Source organism: Mchenga conophoros, linkage group LG11, assembly GCF_057382185.1.
Source record: "Mchenga conophoros isolate Kocher_MC1m ecotype Shallow Benthic linkage group LG11, M_conophoros_male_GT1.1, whole genome shotgun sequence".
Classification (NCBI taxonomy): domain Eukaryota; kingdom Metazoa; phylum Chordata; class Actinopteri; order Cichliformes; family Cichlidae; genus Mchenga; species Mchenga conophoros.
The window spans coordinates 21,929,859-21,951,528 of NC_140536.1; the positions used below are offsets into that span (position 1 = coordinate 21,929,859).

General features: G+C 38.5%; 1 protein-coding gene across 4 annotated transcripts in view; it reads right to left on the minus strand.

Annotated features, from left to right (window-relative positions):
• The window catches only part of grik3 (glutamate ionotropic receptor kainate type subunit 3), a 96,903-nt gene that overhangs the window by 17,405 nt on the left and 57,828 nt on the right, over positions 1-21,670 (minus strand). For all 4 annotated transcript variants that reach the window (XM_085291469.1, XM_085291470.1, XM_085291471.1 and 1 more), the window contains 9 exons: positions 21,265-21,522; positions 20,993-21,174; positions 18,060-18,113; positions 15,370-15,540; positions 14,634-14,777; positions 10,353-10,460; positions 8,219-8,332; positions 5,456-5,659; positions 206-429 (listed from right to left, as the gene is read on the minus strand). In XM_085291469.1, the coding sequence (XP_085147595.1) occupies positions 206-429; positions 5,456-5,659; positions 8,219-8,332; positions 10,353-10,460; positions 14,634-14,777; positions 15,370-15,540; positions 18,060-18,113; positions 20,993-21,174; positions 21,265-21,522 (1,459 nt within the window). The remainder of the gene's footprint in view (positions 1-205; positions 430-5,455; positions 5,660-8,218; positions 8,333-10,352; positions 10,461-14,633; positions 14,778-15,369; positions 15,541-18,059; positions 18,114-20,992; positions 21,175-21,264; positions 21,523-21,670) is intronic.

Below are 21,670 nucleotides of genomic sequence, written 5' to 3' on the forward strand. Positions count from 1 at the left end.
ACTCAACTGGAGGTTTTTGTATTCCTCCCCAACTGCTGCGCTGAAGAGAGCCCATGCAGACAAAACTGCCTTGATCACTACCCAGCAACTAACGCAGTATGATGAACTGGCTTGGGTACTCGAATCCCAGTCTGTGATGATAGAGTAAATTACTATGTCTACTGGAAGACCTCACAGAGAAATAGCATGTAACTTTTGCACTTACCTGGCAATGACAAAAAGGACACAGCTAACACCCAGGTAGGCCAGGAGGATGTAGACCCATATGTCGGGAGTCATGGGGTTCAGGAAGGAGAAGAAGCCATTGTTGGTAGTATTGGGTTTGCGATACAAAATGCTGATGCCCATGCTCATGAAAGGCTTGGAGAAGTCGATGAATTTTTCACGTACATAAGTGATGGTGAGAGGAGCGACTGCCAAGTCTGCTCTCTGTATTAGGGGAAAAAAACACAACATTTATATAGATATTTATTGACTATATCAAGTTATCAAGTTATATCAAAGTAGACACATTTTCCCAATAGATGAAATGGGGTCCCATTTATGAGGCTTTATATAGTGTCACAAGAATGACATATGACACCATACAGCGTCATGCAGTGAACAAGGCTGAACATGTCGGGATGAGGTGCATTCACCTATTATATGTGTATGACTACATATTCTGGATGTTACCATTTGTATTGACAGCCCCCACTGCTCCCCTGCACCATGGCTGGACAGGAGGTTAATGAAACCAGCTGCTTAGTTCACGCACGAATACCTCTTTCCTCCAAGAAACGACACAGCTCACAAGGGGAGGCTTTCTTTACTTTCTACATAGTGAGCAGTGGGAGAGAACCAGAGTTTGCTCATACATCAGTTCACCGTACAGCTTTTTAAAAATAAAATTAGGTCTCGTGTTTGCTTTGGAACTTTATGCAAAACTTCAAGACCTAGTCCTATGTGAATTAAACCTGCTAAACCTACGCAAACCTAATGAAATGAAAATTACCCAAATGATTCACCCATTCGACTTCTCTGTTCTTGGAACTCATCTATTATATAGCATACTCTGTGGTATGTTTGCTGATAGTTGATACCATAAAACAACTTTTATTCCAAGTTGTCCTCTAAGGATCTTGGGGCTGTTCTCAACATGAATTACATTTTCTCTGTGTCCTAGGCAGCTCTTCTATCAGATTCGTATGATAACTACCACATCGCAGTAAATAAAGGTTCGAATGACAACATTTTCCCTTTGCATGTGGCACTGCGGATTACATACTCCTGCAGTCCATGCCATGGTAGTTAAATGCACAGTGGCGTTTTCTGAAGAGACAGAAAAATGGGAAAACCAGCGCATCATGCTGTGTATCGGCTGTTTCTCTTAAACTATTCAAATTTGTAGATCACACACTGCTCCCTCTCTTCTCTACTGCCTTGAACCAACCTGCCACTCAACCGTAAAGTCAGCCAGCATGCGATTCCACAGATCCCTATGGAGGGCTAATATACATGCCGCCTGTCCTTGTTCTGCTTTGTGCTTACCAACACAAACTGGGCACAAGCAAGATAACCTGATAGTGCCCTGCTATGTGCCACATGGCTTGGTGTTATCTTGGTTTGCAGATGGTGGGCGTCGTGGTGTTCTGTACCTAACAGCCTCGAGGATTCATAAAGTTACAACCATCATGATCTACATGTTTACAGCCCACTGAATGTACACAGAACGCAGAGTGCATAACAGTCTTAGTCTGTAGCTATTTATTACTGGTATTTTGCAAATGAATAAATATAGCACACTAAAAGGTCATTAACTAGTAATAACTGAACAACCAACATTTTATTTCTTGATGAAACACTTGGATGTAGTTTTTAGTACCAAATATCTGCATTTTATAGTGGGTTATAAGGATTGCATAGGATGGACATATGTTGCTGCCATGTTGACCTTTTTTTTTTTTTTTCTTAATTACGGATGCACTGATAATTGGTTGCAGCAAACGTCCTTGTTAGCTGCCACCAGCCTATCTGCAAACAAAATGATGTTTTCTGATGGCAGTGGCTGATGTTTATCTCTTGTGTCACATCAATTTCACGCTCACTGTATTTTTAAAGATAGTGCGTAAAGCTGAATGGGTTTTAAAAAAAGTTGATTTATGTTCATCAGGAAGTTTTCTTTGTTTCCAGTGCATGGAAAAAGTGAGAAAAATAAATAGATCCATGTCTGCTTCTGGTCAAACTGTTTGTTTGGTTTTTTTTCAAACGTGACTATCAATATGGGCTCTGAATTTCACAGCTGGTGCATCTCTGCCTTTTATGAAATATTTAGAGCTGATAGAAGTGCATACTGTGTGTTGCTTCAGTAGAGTGGGTTCTAATTGCAGAAACCCCCTCCTCTGAACTATGCAATGGTTACTGAAGATAACAGGCGGCAATTTCTGATATAGGAATGCTGAGGGAAGATAACACATATGGTATGCCTAGCCACTTTTACATGCATTTAAAAAACCGCTAGTGGAAAATAAATGCACAGTGAAATACATACAAAGCACATGAGCATAGATGTACCTCTTATACTATACAATGTAGTCTCGAAATATACAAAGGGTTAATTATGAGGCAGGGATGGTGTAATCAAGAAACTGTCACTTTGCATCAGCTGAAGGTTCAGAGTGTTGTGGCGTGTAACTGTGATTTACTCAAGGGTGCCTTGGCAGGCGGGACATGTTTTTGCTGTTGTGGCAGCTGAACTTTTGTCCTTGCAGCTATGGGTCTGTCACTGTCACCACCATAAATAAATACAAAACTAAAGATAAAAATAACTAGCAATCAAAATGACACCTGTCCATCTAGCATATGCTGATCATAAGATTTTTGAGGCCTTGGAAAATGTGCTATTTAACTGAAAATAGGGTAACTACTTCTTGTGCAATAAATCTAATCAACTGTGTAGCAATGTAGACAAAGAGGAAGTGGGCTGACTATAATCTTCCAGTGTATCTGTCGAAGCAAAGATTAATTGCCATGACAGAAACAAATGATGTGTTAAGGACGCCTTTAACATTTGCATCACAGCATGATTAAAGTGATCATCTATTGTGACTAAATCAAGTTTAACAAGGCCTGTTGCATCATTTAGCACCTTCTAAACAATGCCCTTTGGCACTGCAGTGAGCTTTGTGACTGCACAGAGGAAAATAAAGCGCTACATGTTACACAATGCTAAATCGTTGCACTTGGCAACACTGCAGTTTCTCATTCAAGTCTCCAATTCTGTGGCGAGTAAATCATAACTGACTTTCATTTTCATACTAAAAAATATATACGGGTTTTATTCTATTTCTGCCACATGTAGCTATCAGTGTGAAAATCTCTGTAAGCTACAGGGATGAATGAATTTAACACTAAAACTTGCATTTTGTTCACTTAAACAGACAATTGTGCAATTATGCAATGCAGTGATGATTTGAGGGTACAGTGGGCAAGCTGATAGCAATAAAAGTACAAGTCTCGTGCTTCAGGACTATTTTTATCACTCAAAACCAACTATTTTCCCTGCTTTCTACCTAAGACCCTATCTCGCTAAGCCGCAATAAACTGTTATACAGCTTATCTATCTGTATCACAAGAGGGGAAGCAATGGGGGGCTAACATAAAGTAATTATAAATACACAGAGAAAAGATAAAAAATGTCAGCTACCTTCTGTATCTCATTGTTAAGAGAGAAACAGAAGAGGTGAAAACATTCTTTGTTGTTATCTGTTTTATAGAAATATCCTCCTTCCAATGCATGTATAGAAAAACAGAAACTTTCTGCACAGCATGTCTCAGTTTGACCCAAAGCAAAGAAAAAATACAGCTGCAGTATAGTTTGAAGAAATCTGTATCCTTACAGTTCTCCCATATCATCTCAGGGTCAGATCTCTTGAGCTTGCCTTAACGTTTACGTTTCAGGTCTGCTGAATTACGATCATCTTATCCATACCAGTGGAGTAAGGAAAGCACTAGACCACAAAATAGAACTGACTAAAAATCCACAAAAAAATCGTCTTGCATCCTTGGCCATGTGATAAGAAGCAGTAAAAGCAATAACCAGCAGTATAGATTCCAATCTCCTCTTCTGCTGCTATTTACAAAAGCAATAGGTATAAAAAGGTTAAAATAGACCATATGTGTGCATCATAAAAGCATTTAAATCTATTCCTTTTTCCAATCTCTGTTACTTAAGAATTTCTCACTTTCTGTAGCTATAGACTAAATGGTGTTACATTGCTGTTTATGTGTGTTCAACAGCTTATGTTCATATTTAAGCTGAGTGCAAAGGTCGTAATCACCAGATGCCACAGTTTTGCACTGTTTTTTTTTTATTTTTATTTTTATTTTATTTGGCTGGAAGCAGATGAACAGACTCTGTGGCCACCTGTGAGTCCTCTCTTTGAAACCAAAGAATGCACCAATAACGTATGTGTTGTTTAATGATGGAGTCATGCATCTCCTTTTCGTGCCAGCTGTCTCTCCCTTTGGTAATCTATTTGTTCCTCTAAAGGTTATTGTTATCAACACGGATCTAGCAAAAAGCTTGGACGGAGAAATAAAGTGCTGCAGTGGGAGCCCACCTTTTCCAACCCTTTCAGCACCAAGCCATTGACTCCTGCCATACGATTCCCTGCACTAAATGCCACTTAAGCTATTACAAGTTTTCAGCTGAGTACAGCGCTGACCCGATGGGGCTGAGGACAAAGAGAGAGCACTGACAGGGACACTTATGAAATGCCAGCAGAGAATTGCCACCATCGCTTCGATGCGAAGCAGTTTCATGGCCACTGAGGCTTTGAGTTTGACATAGACAGCTACGATTGGTCGCTATCCCTCAGAAAGATGATTGCCATTGTGTTTCCCTGAATCTATGCAGCGTTACGTGCTCATCCTAGATCTGTGGTTTATCCAGCTGAACAAAATGGCCTGTCTTACTAAATGACATCAACACACTTGTAACTTTTAGGCAACCTTGACATAATTGTGCCATAAATGTAACTGACAGCTTTGTAGGCTCCTTGTGACTTGTACTCAATCATAACTATATCACTGCCCACATGGAGGACATAACCTGTAATTCAGCTCAATGCCATGCTTTTGTAAGTGCGCATGATGATGCGAAAGACTGTTTGGAGCATATAAATCAAAGTTTAAATCATTACACTTTGATAATAAAATGATTTCTTGTTAAAAACTCCCTACAAATAAAAAATAGTCTGGTTCATAACCACTATAAAATTACAAATTTGATTGTTTTTGCTTCTATTAAACACATACCTCATTTTGTCTTAAGCTTTGGAGGTTCTGGTAGGCGTATCTTTTTTTTTATTGCTTTGTTTTGTCTTTTAAAGATTACAGCTATATATCTATTATGCACATATGAGCATATAATGCTTCTGGTCAAAAAAAGACGTCAACAAGGAGTAAAACTTACATGTTCTATAAGTTCCCTAATCATGCCGTTCCACAGGCCCTTGTCATCCTGGGAGCCATATTTCCCATCAGGCACCAGACGGATCTCATACGTGAAGCCCAGGATGTTGGCCAGCTCTTTTAGCAAGTCGATGCAGAATCCTTCGAAACGGTCGTTCCCAACCAGCGCCTTGTCAGATTTCTTAAGCATGACATATGGCTCCTCCTGCTCAGACCAAAAAGATCAAATGAAAAGCAATGGTGAGGTCAGCTTTTTCAATTTGTTTCAGCACATGAACCTAATTGAAGCAAAGTGATCTGAGCTGACGAGTCGCTGTTGCATTTAACAGGCAGTGACAGCAGATTCAAGTACACAGTGTGGATATAGGCTGAAAGAAGGCTGAGGTTGTTCCTACATTGAAGTATTAAAGAAACGGGACCCGAGCTAAAACAAGATGGTAATGTAAAGTAAAAAAATTATATTGCAGGTATTTATATCAGCATCTAGTGATTCTTATAGTGATGGCAATGCACACAGAAGGAATATTTATATTACCAATGAGCTTAGTTAGTGTTCAAATAGCTAAACCTACTGTCTCCCACTCACTGACCTATATAGCTGGTGCACCGTTTATTTTATGGTCAGGTAGCTGACACTCTTTACTGGCCTGTAATATCCTGCCTGGATGCTCATAATTTAAGCTGTATAAAAGCTTGATTAGGAACAGAATGCAGCAGTGTAATGGAACATAGCCACTGTGTTGCCTTCATCAGTTGTCACCAACCTCCAAGGGAGAGCAACTGAGCTGATGCCTGCAGTGACAATGACTAACGCAGAACCGCTCATAAATGATTTCCTTTATTTAGTGCCTGTTACCATTTCTCTGCCAGATAGACGAGCATATCTCACTGTGCATTTCAAAACATGTTGGTGTGTTTATGCAAAAGCTGTAATACAATTTACTGCCTCCAATAGCAAGATGTATAATTTACAAACTGAGCTCAGACATAGGGTAATTGATTCTCTATTGAAGGTGACCCCTTTCTTTATATTTTTTCCCTCAGCTGTAGCTGGTAGAGCACTAAAGAAAATGATGTAGTCAAGAAGGGGGAGGGAAAAAAAAGTCACAGTACTCTTTTAGTCCCCCAGAAAGTTATTTTAGGAGAAAATGAGGGGTGGGAAAAATAAAAAATAAAAATTTACACTTATAATTCTGTTCAGTTGTCTGTAAAAGAAGGTGTAAAGCAACCCGAGTATCAAGCAGGCAATAATTTATTTTACGCATCCTAGTTAAACTTACATGCCCATAAAAGTGTTCAGTAAATGCTCAAGATCTTTGTTTGTCTACAAAATATGAAGCTACTTGGACATTACAATCGGGATGACCTTTTAAATAAATAATAAGTTATGAATACTTGATGACAATGCATTCCAAGAGCAAGTGCTTAGCAGCAAACTTTGCTCAAGTTGTCCAATTAACTTGATCAAAAAGTTTGCATGTTAAGGGAGAAAGTCATTACCATCTGTTTCTAGCCTTCCAATTCTTGCTATTCCCCAAGGTTTTAACTCAAAGCAAAGTGTTTATACCAGTTCTATGCTCACAATCGCAGCATGGGCGTGCATAACAGAAAGGGAAGGAAGGTGGGCCTGCGCAGAGACATTACAGGCAATGGAGTGCAAACAATTAATGTAAGGGGAAAAACACATTAAGTGCCTTAATCTCTTCTACGAAGTTATCACTATAAAGCTGTCAGACGTCTTCTCCATGCTTCACTGGAATCAGTTTGATGCAATGCCATTACACTAAGACGTGAGATTGATATTAAAGCTGGAGCTCTCTTCGGCAATTTGAAAATAGTCAGTTTTATGATCTTAAACAAATGATATCCAAAGAAAAAGCAAATTAAGGAAAATGTTGGAAAATGTTAGAAATACTCTTTAAGAAGAAAATGAAGTGCAGATAAAAAATCCAAAATCTACACCACTCTCACAGAAATGAGTCTGTAACTACTAGTGCTAGTATATTTTAGTATAGCACTAAAATCCTTGTTTCATGTCTCCTGTATAAGACAGTATTAACATAGATGCCACCTGATAGGCATTAATTATATCCCACCTTGACCTCACTTCTCATAATTATAGCTTTGTAGTCCAATATAGGCTTAATAACAGTGTTTATCATTGTAGCTTGTGTAGCTGTCCCAAAGGGGTGTACAGGCGAACATCTGGGCAAGCACCTTCCTGATAGCTATACAAAGACCCCAACAGCCAGTGACAGTGTTAAGTACATACCACTGGGAATCTACAATACTGTACAAATGAAGGTAATGTGGATCTGGCGGAGGGCTTGCCAAGTTCTTTCTATCTGAACATGTAATTAATGCATTCTCAGGAATAGTTTATTGTAGCACTGACTCTTTTGTTTCCTTTTTTTTTCTTTGCCCCAGGGCTTCTCAAAACTGACAGGTCTGTGTTGTGTAGTTGCTTTTGCTATAAAAAAAAATATCTACTATCATATCTATGATTTGTGTCAGTATTTGTGTTATTTTTAGAATTGTCAGTACAACATATTACTGTATCTAGCAGCCACTTCTCTTCCTTATAGTGCAGTATATTCAGTATAAAGCACGCCTGAAGAATTCTAGTCTGCAGTGAACCAAACAGAATGAAAAGAAGTAAATATATGGCAAGGCTTGGATTGCAATGTGTTATCTATAAGACGGACAACTGGGAAGGTATGAAGGGTATGGCATATTTTACGCCAGGCTAACACAGGTGACCTACCAGGATGGTGGTGATGACAAGGGAGCGGTTAGCCAGAGAATCCGTGATGTTCATCCCTTTTCGCTTCGGCACTTCTGTGATGTTAAGACCTCCAGACGCACTCCACTTCCCCACCTGTGCAAAAGGAAAAGTGTGTAGCTAAGTGTTCTTTTTCTGTTGATCAGCAATGACCTTAGCAGACTCTGCCGGCAACCATCTCCCACATTAGTGCCAGGCTGAACACATCTCTGGCAGCATTAGATGATTGGCTGAGTCACCTTTTATTAGCAGGCCAGTATATTTTGGGGAGTAGGGGGTTAGTTAAGCATTAAGCATTATGGGTAAATCAAAGAAACTGGAACAATGAACTGCAATGCGATAAGTCCGATAAATCAAATCACATCAAAACATTTTTATATAAATGTAGAATCTATGTAATATGAACATGTGTACAGAAACGACTGTGTATTAAACCAATAGAAATATTGAATATTTCAAATATTACAACAAGCTCACAGTAAATTTAAATGAAGTTGGAGAATGGGGATGCCATTAGGACTGCATTGTGAAAGTAATTTTGCTGTACAGCCTCATATAAGCCAAGAGATTTGAACAAATAAAAGGAGTTATACATGCATGAAGCCCTGAAGCAAAAAAACTCTGCATATTGTAGAGACACTCTCTGGAACATATCATTAGCACAAATAGTCCTGTGGCTGTCGGTAACAATCTCTGTTTGCAAATCGAGCTCTCCACCAAACCCTCCTCCCATTCTTCCCTCTTTCTCTATTACTAGAGACAGCGCTTTTAATATTCACTGGGATTTGTGCTTGAGGTGGATCCATTTAAAAACTTGCTCCCCACCCCCACCCCAGAAAAAAAGCATGAAAAATGTTTGTTAATGTCCTCCCTGCCTAATCCAGATAAAGGCATATGCTCTAATTTGAAAAGCACATTAGTTACAGCTTGTCACACAACCAAACAGGACTCCAGGAGAGAGATTTAAAAATATCTGAATGCTTTCAGCTTTGCAAAATTCTTTCTAATTGTACCCAATTACAATTAGCTCATGATTAGCAAAAGACTGGATTCAAAAGTTATTTACTCATGCATCCACACGGAGAGCATTACATTTATTTCACCCTCCTGAGCATGCCAGTGTTGAGTGAAAGTGGTAGTCTGAGAACCTGTTCATAATTCCAGCGTGAGCTCAAACTTAGGCTAATATTCAATTACAATGGATTAGTTGAGAAAAAAGTCCACATCTTAATAGGCTCAAACAGTCAAAGCCGATTCCACGGATATACAAGGGGAAAAAAAAAATTCCAGCAATCTGCAGCATGCTGCCGGATCAACCCTAGCATGCATTAGAGTGGGATTTGTCAGATGCACAATGAGAATGCACTAATATGGCATCAAATACTTTTAGGAGATGACTGCGCTTCAACTTAATTGACCACATGCAGGACAAGATGCCAATAAAAGAGGGAAGAAGAATCATTTCAAAGCTGCAGTATTACAAGCTTCATTCTGGAACAGAGGAGTTACAAGCTGAAAAGCCCCTGCTATTATATATTCTTGAGCCTTTAGGGAGTACTTGAAGAAGTCATAATGGGACTTATCCCTATTTGATGTATTCATAATGTATGAAAGCCTTTTAGTAGAGAATAGCTGTTGTAATCCAGAGGCCTTCCAGTATAATAAAATAAGTTCTACAGTAGGAACCTTTTAGTCCCCCACATCCCCTTTTTGTGTGAAACATGTTTATACAGCTCATTAACACCAAACAGCATTTTGGGCATCACCTCAAATTATCATTAAGAGAGGCAGCAATTAACACCCTAATGTGTACCCTAATCCAATTTGCTTTATGATCCACTAACTTATGCTTATGTTGAAACAGCGAATTTGCTTCCTTGTTAGGAGGTAAATGATATTGCCAAGTGTGCGTGTATTCAACATTAAAAAAATCAGAAATATGCATATATATATATATATATATATATATATATATATATATATATATATATATATTTTAATGAGCAATTTTATATATTCTTTTGATGAAAATTCTACATTTTATATACTCCTTGCCGTGAAACATTGCTGTATGTTTCACCTCATCTAACAAGGATTTACATTAAACAATAGTTACCTTTTCAAGTCCATCCTCCTTTAGACTGATGATGTCCAGGTCAAAGTCTGTACGTAGACCAGTTGTTTTGTTGAAGGACAGTCGACCCGTCAAACCATCCCAGTGGGACTGAAAGACAAAATATCTACATATTTTACCCAGCATGAGCTCAAACTACCCATGTTTCCAGAATTTAGTGCTACTGCATACCTACTTTCTGACACCTATATACAGTACACATCTACCCATATACCTGTATATAATATTTTGATTGTACCGCTCCTACATGTTTCAAAAACTAGAAGGTGCAAGGTACGTCAACAACAGTAAGAAACAACAAACCGGAGAAAGATGTTTAAGTCCTATCAACAGAACACACTACAACATACTTTGACGTTCACGGAAAGCAAATTCACACCCACGCAGACATGAACCAAAAGTACAAACACAAATCACACAGGCTGCATTTTCTTTTTTAATTACATTTTGCATTTCACTGCCTCCAACGCATTTTCCCTTCAGACTATGGAGTTAATTAACAACCGTCTCCCTTTGCTTGATTCCCCATGAGGGGAAAAACATACAACTGCCCCCTATTATGATTCCCTGATACCTGCCACCTCCACAGACGTGTGCACAAGCAAATACATGCAGGCCCGTACTAAATACACGAACATACCTCAGACCATTGCAGCAATCATAAAAAACTCAGGAAGTAACTCTACTCATTTTATTTTTGTCTCTTTTAGTTTTATGGTTGCGATTGCACCCCAGTGTGTACACCACAGCATTGTAAGGTTTTTTTTAAAGGGTCTTTGTACATGGTAATGAATCTTTACATATCATAAACACTTTTCTGATGTTTAAAATCTAAACTGTGACAACACTACAGGCTATAGCTGTCCAACCACCATGTAGCTTGCCAGAACATGAGAATATTGAGGCTTCAAGGAAAAATTTGTGGCACTCTGCTTGTCCAAACACTGTCATACCTCATTCCCACTGGCCTATTGCCATATAGGTGGGTGGTATGTTCAAGCAGCTCTAATTCAGAGAGTGACATAAATGCGTCAGCCATATCACATCGAAAGGGCGAAGTCGACCTTCAGAATATGTCACACTCCTGTCTTGAAGTAAGCGTAAATTAGGCCTGAGTTTAAGCTTTCATAACCTAAGACTTACGATGTTTGCATAAGAACAATCATGTAATAATATTGAATTTACTTTAATCCTTTCAAGATGGCTAACACTGGCATTTTTTTAAACTAAATACTGCAGACACACACAGACACCAGACGTTTGTAAGATATAGGGTGTGCAGACTTTGCAGGCAAAGAGAATTGTGTCTATTACTGCATCTCAAACAGCAGCGGGATTTTATAGCTCCTGTTCCAGTTGGCAACGTGTAGCCAAAAACTAACAGAATATATATCACATTTCAGTGCATAGTATATGTAGTAAATTCCTAGTGTTGTTAAATGATTAAAAACAGCAACATTGTGAGTAAAAGGTAATAATACAGTACTGTTAATCAATAAAAAACTTTTAATTAATTAATTAAAAACTTTAATTAAAACTAATTAGCTTTAATTAAAACTGCTTAATATACAGTTACACCGTTTTATGTATGTTTCACTCATCAGTTTACCCATCTTCACCCGTCTTCCTTTGTTCTATGAATCAAATGATCCAATTTCTAATTACAGAGTCGTCTAAAATGAAATGAACTGAACTCAGATATCTGTGAAAATAAAATACTGCAAATACAGTCTTAGTGTGCTTTATAATTTCAGGTCTCTTCAAGTGTACTGCTGGGAAGTCCAAGACACATAAGCACATGCACTGCTATCCCTGCCACTAAGAAAAAGGCATCTCCAGGCAACTCAAAAATCATACCACCTTATATTTTCACTTGAAACAAAAAAAAAGTGTTTCCTGTTCAGCAAAGTCAGATGATGATTTGGCTATAACACTGTATTTGAATGCTTACTGGGAGTCTACTACCATTTATAGAAAGACCAGACCAGAATTTGTTCTTTCAAGTATGCCATCTGTTGGTGAAGCAAAGTCTTGGAGGAGCTACAAGTCGTGGCCATTTAAAACCTCCCACACACCCCCACTTTCTTTCTGAAAGCAATGCATTAGGGCAAAGAAAGGTTATACTTATTTTCCTTTGGAGCCCCAATTCCACTTGTGCTTATCACTGAACAAGGCTGCAAGCCAGATGATGTTTTCTCTGCACTTAATTTTCCTGGTAATCTAGACTAGAAAGGGAGTGGCAACTGATACTCTGTATTTGGGGTTGTCCTGCCCAACAAATGGACCACACAAGGATCTATAGACACGTCTACTCTTCCCTCTCTTTGCAGCTTGGTTGCAGATACAGATCAGTGGACATACATTAATGAGAGAGACTGTTTACTCGTTGCTCCCTTGCTGCTTTTATTAAAGGCAAAGTGGAGTAAGTGAAACAGCATGACACAGGGAACATGTTTTTTTTTGTTTTTTGGGGGGGAACACGTGAAGGTGACCATCCACAATGACAGCTCTATTGTGATTTTGTCCTACCTATCTTCAGCGTTGGGTTTAACAAATTTCAAAGAAACATAATGTACGTCCTCATTTTATGTCGCTGTGTAGGACTGTAACTTGAGGATTATATCATTAACTGGCAGTTATGTTCATTTCAAGTCAGTATACAGAGTAATATGACTGTAATATAACGAGTAGTGTATTGAATTACTTTCTCTGAGGAGTAATTAAGTAGCATACTGCATTTTTTTTAGGAAAAGTAATTACGTAACAGTAGGGCTGTGCGATATGACCAAAATCTCATATCCCGATATAAGAATTCTATTGTCCCATAACGTTATAAATCACACAGATGTAACATTTTCTGTAAATTCTGCGAATCTCGGGCAGCTCGTCTTGCGTGAAGTGTTTCCAGCTGCGCGTCATGTAGCTGGAGTCCAGTGTTTTAACAGATGCATGAAACTATACATTTTTAGACATAAGTTGTAACGGCCGCCGTTTTCTTTGTGAGTATTCATTACACGGCGTGCTGCGGGGAAAAGCCTGTTCTAACGTTTGAGTCTAAAGTTTATTTTTTAGCACCTGGTGGCTCTTTTTATTCTCATCCGTAAATAATCTGCTCTTTCACGTGATTCAGTTTATTTTGAAAAGTCTCAACAGGATCTTGAGCTTTATTGTGAAAGGTTTATGTGGAACATAAACAAGCGGACACGCGGTGCTGTTACCATCGTTGTTGCTAACCACAATGCATAAAACAGGCGCTTTTCCTTCCGTAGTGTGGTTATATTAAATATAAGAGAAAGAGAGAACTTTAAGAAATTAATATAGCCACTACAGTGGCCATCAAAACGATGAAAAAATATTGTCGTAAACAGTTTATTTTGCAACACCACGAAACAAACGATAGCGTAAAATGAAACGATAGACGTTTTTATATCGTCATCTGATATATATCGTTATATCGAACAGCCCTACGTAACAGAATACTTTTCTTGTATAAAAGAGTGAATGGGTATCAGGTCAGTTATTATAATGTACATAGAAAATTTCCTCTCCGTTATCATAGTGGTGTTTGAGATTCCTACAAGAAAAGTGACCAAAGCTGACCACAGGACTAGTCACAAACTGGTCACAAATATTGACCATATATCAAACACCACCAACACATCCATTTTGCCAAATAACCAAAAAAGGCTTCCCACAGTTGTAGAATCTTCTTTAGAAAGTAAAGCCTGTGTACAGTCATTCAAATTTGCTTTAACTGGAGTTATTTTCTTAAGTGAGAAAAATGTAACTTGACATTTTCAACTCTTCCCCACCACACACGACCACACCCGTGAAAAACACAGATACAAATGATTCTGTTGTTTGTAAAAATGAAGATACAAATAGTAGCATCTCTGCACACCCTTAATCTCTCACTTTGCACAGACTCGTCTTTGAATTCTGAGGCACTGTCAGGGCCTCATGTTAGATGAAATAAGAGACGATTACACAAGTTGTGTTTTCAAAAGGTTACAGTACATGCTTTCTGGAAAATAGGTTATGAATACAGGGAATTTATAAAGCTGACAACAATGCTGCTTTGATGTGTCTATCAAGTCTTGGTTCACTTTGTATGTGGATAAGATTGATTTTGCTGGGTAAATATCCAAGTCCCACACGACTACATGGCTCTCACTCTGCTCACCGTAGTCCTTTTCACCACTCAGTCACTATGTTTCTATATAAACACTTATATCAAATATCAACAGGCCAATGCCCCATCACCTCTTTGATGAAACTCATGAAGCGGCCTCCAAATCTCCAGGGTTTGTGGCGGTGGCACTGCAGTGAGTTTACGGTCATCTGAGGAGCGTGCTGGTATGAGACGGAAACAATGTGGACTGCATCATAGGTCAGAGCTGCATCTGTCTGGAATAAGGGGTGAACATTGTTTCAGCTAAAGACTCTACAAAGACATAAACAGTTGAGTCACCGTTAGTCTTACTACTAATTATTATTATTTTCACATCAATTATACACTAACTAATAATTCAACCTTCAACCTTGATTTGCTTGCCTTATTTATACTACTGATGAGAACAGTAAAAAATAAACATGGTCTCCGTTTCCTTTATGTGTGTGTGTGGCTGGTGCACTCACGCTGTAAGCATCCTGCTCCACTCTACCCCAAAAGAGCTTTATTAAGATTACATCTCTATTGTTTTCCTAAAAATATACTATGTATCAAGGTACAATGTCCCAATAACTAAACTGAACAAGAGTGATGAATACATCTCAAAGGATAATTGGTTCTTATTATATACACATAATTTTGGATAGCCATGTGTAAGATGAACTTCTTTGTCTTTTTTTCAGTCATTGCTGAAGCCTAGCAGTAAAGCACAAGACCAAAATAAAGAGCTTACTGCAGAGATAATTCCTGAGGTAAAGAGTAATTTCGTACCAAACCACACAAGATTAAAGATTTTTAAGACTGACTTCAAAAGTATATACCACATACCGTCATGATGCCCTCCAGCAGGCCTGAATCGGGTTTAGGTGGTATCTGCTTTTCCATTGACCATTTCTCTGTAATGGAAGCAACTTGAGGGTTTTCCACATTGAGGATGCGGAAACCAGTCATGTTGACGCCACAGAAGCGATAGGGCTCAAGGTCGATGGCCATCAGGTCCTTTTGAGGGACAGAAGTAATGAAGAGTGGATTCTTAATTAGTACCACTGAGCGTCTTTAAGTATTTATTCAATCCCACACATAAAGATAATGTCACAGCAGCTGATTAAAGCGATAACTTTATTAAGGTGAAATAAAGTAGGATTTAAGTATGGCATGGAAAGTGGTATTTGTATCATAAGGCAAACCTCAAAAGACCTAAATAGCTTTTGTTGCTGGATAATCCTTTTAAAGCCAGCCTGTTAACTGTTTTGTTTGTTTGTTTTGTTGCTTTAGTTCCTACAAAATGATGAACCAAGTGCACAAGCTAAAAGCTCAGGATGTATTTTGCTTTTTTATGTGAATAGATCTCTATAGGTACTTTTGTAATTTGGCAAGACTCTAATTATTGCTTGTGGCTCAGAAAGAATTAAAGAACAAGGAAAGGAAAAAAAATGAATATTAATAATTCAACACTTGCATTCCCTTGGTACCTTATAAGCAAAAAGCAATTCAATTTGAGCCACTGCAATTTCTGGGGAAGCCATTGTAGCTGAAGTGTGAAGTCACATGTTGACACATGTCGTGTCAGAATGGGCCAGGGGGCTTGGAAAAGACATTTGGATGAACATAGATATTTCATTAGCACCCTGTGGGGTTAGTGCTGGGAGAACAAGAGCGTGTAAGACACTTACTAAAGAATGGTCGTTGCTCTGAATCACTGAAATATTTCTCATCTTTTTCCCCCCTTCCCACTAGAAAGCAGTACAGCAATAAAGTACAGCAGATCAGGTTTAAGGTTTTTTAGCTTTGAATCTATGTATCCAAAAATACTGGGATAGAAAATTTAGTATAATACGTCTTTATTTTTAACAATGACAACAAACGCTGAGATTTTATTGTTGCCCTCATTTTGATTTTGCTACAAGCACACAATGCAATGATTTACACATCACTGCATTTTTGGAAAAGGGGTTGCTTTAGCCCCTTTGCAATGCCAGAAAAGCAATCTGTTACAAGTCTGAATTTTGCACTGCTGCCTTCCACGCACACATATGCTATGCAAACTTTGTGTAACCGTACAATTATCTCTTTACCAGAAAACCCCAATGTATATCTATATACACACAGAAGTGTTGTACAGGTACCAAACATAACAAAGTTCTTGTCTTTAGGTTCTCAGAGATAGCTATGGCAATGCGGGAGCTATGACAGACTCATTTCAAAGGACAAGGAAGTTATTACCCGATACCACTCTGCTGTTACCTTTTCATGCTCTAATAAGTCGGCATTTCCCTCACCTCAGAAGATAAAACACAGACATCAGTGAATTCCATCGAGAGGAAATTGTATTGCCATGTACACCATGCAAGTATTCATCATTTTGGATCAAATCAAGCCGCGAGGTATAATCTTCTTAATGGGGTGTCTGTCAATATGACAGTATATTGCAGCTTTAGATAGATATCGCACTCTGATTCTATAAAGATATAGTGCCTTTATGTGAAAAATATTGTTGATGCAAAAAATCATATCAAATAAAAGTTTTTCAGTTAATCCTCAAGTAAATATCTTGCTAGAGAACAAGCCAGGAAACTGCTGCACTTACACACACAGACTAGTGCACCGGCGATGAAAAGACATTTTGCATTCCCTATTAAACCAACCAGTTTGCTATACAAACATGGCACATAGCAGAACAATGTCATTGACACGCTATTGAGCATGAAAGATGACACACATCACGCCTGGACCGCTATGTCATATTGCATTATCACAACAGACTGGTCAAGTCCGGAGAGACGGAGTGCACAAGAGAGGCAGAAACAAAGACAATAACAGGGAATGAAAGGAACAACACCGAACACGCTGGTATTCATTCTCATTCAGTCACCAGATAGTCAGGGTTGCAGTAGGGAGCAGCAATGGTACCCTGCTGGGTCTGCTAGTATTAGTCAGATGAGATCATTTCATCAGAGCGGGAGCTAAAAATACTCATGATGGGAGGGAAACGGTTACATACTCAAAAGCTGTTAAACATATCTAAATGATCAACCTAAATTCTTTCAGTCAGTCATTCATTGTTTCTTCGTGCAGCGATTTCTTTTGTTTCTTGAGTGCCTGAATATAAATGATATAGACTATCACCTGGCTGCTTGACTGCATAAACTGCAAGTACATAAGAGGATATATATGTGTGTGTGTTTAATATATACAATGATTGTACCAACTTGAAAGTCACATTCAGCTTTAAATCTCAATCTGCTGGGTTTTTTTTTTGTTTGTTTGTCTTTTTTTGTTTTCCTTTTTTTCCTCCCCATGCTGCTACCTCAAAGACTTCTGTTGACTTTACTATAAAGCGAAGTGTTTACTACAGCAAACAGAAGACTCCATTATGCCTTCGGCTTGTCAAACAAAATTGATGTTATGGACTGGATCCAAACTGCATTGGCAATTAGCCACTATTCATCAAAAACTCAAGTGGTGGGAAGATGAGAACAAACGAGACTCTATTTGCATTAACAATCATGGTACATTACCAGAGTGGTGAAGATATAGTGGTAATACTCTGTCATCATCCCCATGGTCTGGGCCTGAAAGGATATGAAGACAGAAGATGGGAAAGAAAGGTGTGAATGAGTAGAGACGGGACAGAGAAGACTGTAATTGTGTCGTGTCAGGGCATTTTAGAATCAACGGCATTGTCAGAGTAAACAATGCTAAAGGAATGCAGGAAAAGACAGAGGTTTTAACGAGCATGTTGACCAACATGCTGTTAATTTTGCGGGTGAGATTCTGCTGCCGTTTGCTGGGATTTCTGCACCATATGTGGTCCACAGAATTACAGAATGGCTTGATGCTTTTCTATGCATTTAAATGGTTTGGAATGCCTCGAGGCATGTGACGTTATCCCAGCAGACAAGAGAGCTTTCAATCAAAAGAGCTCGGTAATCTTTGCCTCATATCTGAACACTCCATCATTGCCACTTGTTTCACTCCATCTACATTCAAAGGCACTACATTCCCATGGTGGCTGTGTTTCCCATTTAATTGTACCATCTGTTGTTTAAAAAAAAAAAAAAAAAAACAGCCAAGGTTATGTAAATAAGACGTTATGCTCATGTGGTAGCAAATTTATTTCTGCATCTATAGACAGCTAAACACATGACATTGAAATTTTATTTTATTTTTTATAGTATAAGAAGGAGTTTTCATTAATAACTGTAATTTTCCCGATGCTGCGTAACCTTGTCAGCCTTCTATTTTACTCTTTATTTTGGTAATCTTCTATTATATATGCCTGCCCAGTCTGACGAGTGTGACGACAGGACAACCTGTAAATCTGAGAATGCTGCAAGAAAGACAGGACTGAGTGTTTTGTTATGACAAAAGAAATGATTCCAATAAAGCATGTCAGAGTGTAAAGCTTAGTAAAATTCAGTCGCATCATCCAGATTGCAGTGATGAATAGCCTGATGCAAGTCTCATTACAAATGAATTCAATGCTTTTCATTGTTACTCATTATCTTAGTCTGGAGCAACCTTTTTGTAAATGTATAAATGGACCAGTCTGCCTTAATAGTAGCTGATAAATACAGTGAATGCTGCCAGCTAATCAAAGCACAGATGGTATCCATTCAAAATTTTGCATTTCAAGTCTTAAGTGACAATCACACCGCATTCTATTTAAAAATTGTTCCATGCATTACAAATAAAGAAGATTTACCAAACTGACAGTATGCACAGCTGACTTTATCGAAGGTAAAATGGTTAGCCAGTCAGTCAACATATGAAAGAGGGAAAAAAAAGATCAGCTGATCATTTTAGTAATTTCTCAAGTAAAAATGTCTTAAATTATATCTCATCAGTGTTTTCTTTGTTCTCTTTGATGTGACAAGCAATTTGAATATATCACTAATGTCTCGAGACACTTACGATGAGCAATTATTCGCTATTTTCTGATATTTTAAAGGCCCAACTATTAATTAAAGAAAAAATATCAGACATGTAATTGATACTGAACATAATGCTTGGATGAATACCTGGGATTGACAGTTAATATGATGCACTTGTGTCTAATGCACTTTTCGTAAAGTAAATTCTCACAAAAAATTTATTGTAGAATGTATCACAGCAAAGTACAATAACGTTTTATATGTAAGGTCACAGTACTATACAGTACAGCACACACTTTGACAGATGCACGTTTAAGGAGCTTTTTTAATTGATCCATGGCACATAAAAGGCAGTCAGCAATGAATGTAGTTTGCCCTTATTTCTATGTAAAAGCTTTGGCCGGCCGGCTCAGTCATGGAAGACAACTGTCTGGAGCTTTTTTGCCTTATAGCATTCTCACCACTTCTCTCAAGAGGACACTGGTTTCTTAGCGCGAGATGTGCAGACTGGCCAAGAGCGAATATATGTCACCTTAGATCTCAATAACTGGGGTGGACTGAGTTATTCAAATAACTTTTGAGGAGATGATGCATTTGGCAAAATGTTAACAGAAGCTGACAGCAAACTGAATGAGGGGTGGGGGTGGAGGGATCCACCAGCCTGTTCCTGACATCCAAAGAGCATCAGACCACCTACATATTCTCTGCTCCATGCATCATAGTGACAGCTCTTTGTTGACTGACAATCATTAGAATCAAAACACACTATATACAGTTTTGATAATAAAACTTCTCAGATCGCATTTTTTTTGTCTGAGTAGTTAAAAGTTTAGCAAACAGAATAAGAATGTGGATGTGGATTTTGTTCTTTTTTCCTTGTGGAATTCACAGTGTCGTATTAGTTTGCAAATATTTAATGGGCAAAACCAAAATTCGGAGACACTGACAGTCTCCGCTCATGATTACAAGAAAATCATTCCAAATGTCCTCCAAATGAAACGAATATCCAAGTTTTCTCAATTTCACCTATTTTCTACCAATTTTACGCTGGTGCAGGCCGAGTCAGTTCTGCCTTGGTGCCTATTGAGAACCAGCTCACCTTCAACAGATTTCAGAAGTGAACATTATGTACCTTCATATATCTGAAGTTGGGGTAATTTTTGTAGGAAGGAAATTATTGCAGACAGAATTTGTGGGCTTCATTCGCTGATGAAATTCCTGTAGTCTCTCTCATATCAGCGGTTCCAAATTTTGGACGAGCACTTTAGCAGTGCTGTGTCCATTTTGTGCTTCCCTTTTGGAACCAGCACCAGCGATCTGGGCACAAGAATCACACTGATGTAAAAAAGAAATAATGTAATTGCGGAAATCCCCATACTCCCTAGCAGCTTGCTGCTGTCTTATTTTTAGTGGTGCATTTTCTGTTACTGTTCTTCAATCCCGGTCCCATGTGTAATCCTCTGTAACTTAAATCAAAACCAATCTGATGGGAATTAATATATTGAACAGGACCACATCCTTTCATTTCTCTACCCATTCCGAGATCTGACAGTAGGACCATTTATAAATACACTAACCTGTTTGAGAATCTGTGCTGCCATGTGGTGGCTGCAGTCAAAGATGATCCGGAACTCCCGACTTCTCTTCATTTCTTTGAGAAGAGGCCTTGTATCCTGCGTGTCAAGAGGAAGCTGGCGGATCTTTAGTCGGATGTTATACCTAGACGGGGCCATTATCAGCTCCTGTAGTCTTATAAGACCTTATCAGACAAGAAACAGTACAAAAATGATCATATAACATATACCCCAAGTAACTGAAGTAACATGTTATAATATACCAGTCTGTTTACCTGTGCTATCATCATATACAACTGTAGCTGTTTTCCATTTGAGAAACTGCACCAGGTCCAGGATAGCATAGCTTAAAGATGAGTAATCTGGGTATAAATTGGCATAAAAGGTGTCTCTGTTGTCCATAGGGTGATGTTTCCACCGCACTTGGATATGCGGCACTTCCAGTGCATTGCAGATGGACTGCACGGCATTCGATGATGAACTATGTGAGGGCCCAAATATTGCAACTACGCCTAAAGACAGCTGGTCACAAGCTGAAGAGGAGAAAGGGACAAGAGCTTGAGAAGAACCTCACTTATGTCCTGTCACAGCAGAATTTGGGAATTCTCAAATCAAAAACACAGATTAATATGAAGTTAATGACAGTGTGACAAACCAGATTCCTGCCTTCATCCACACTGT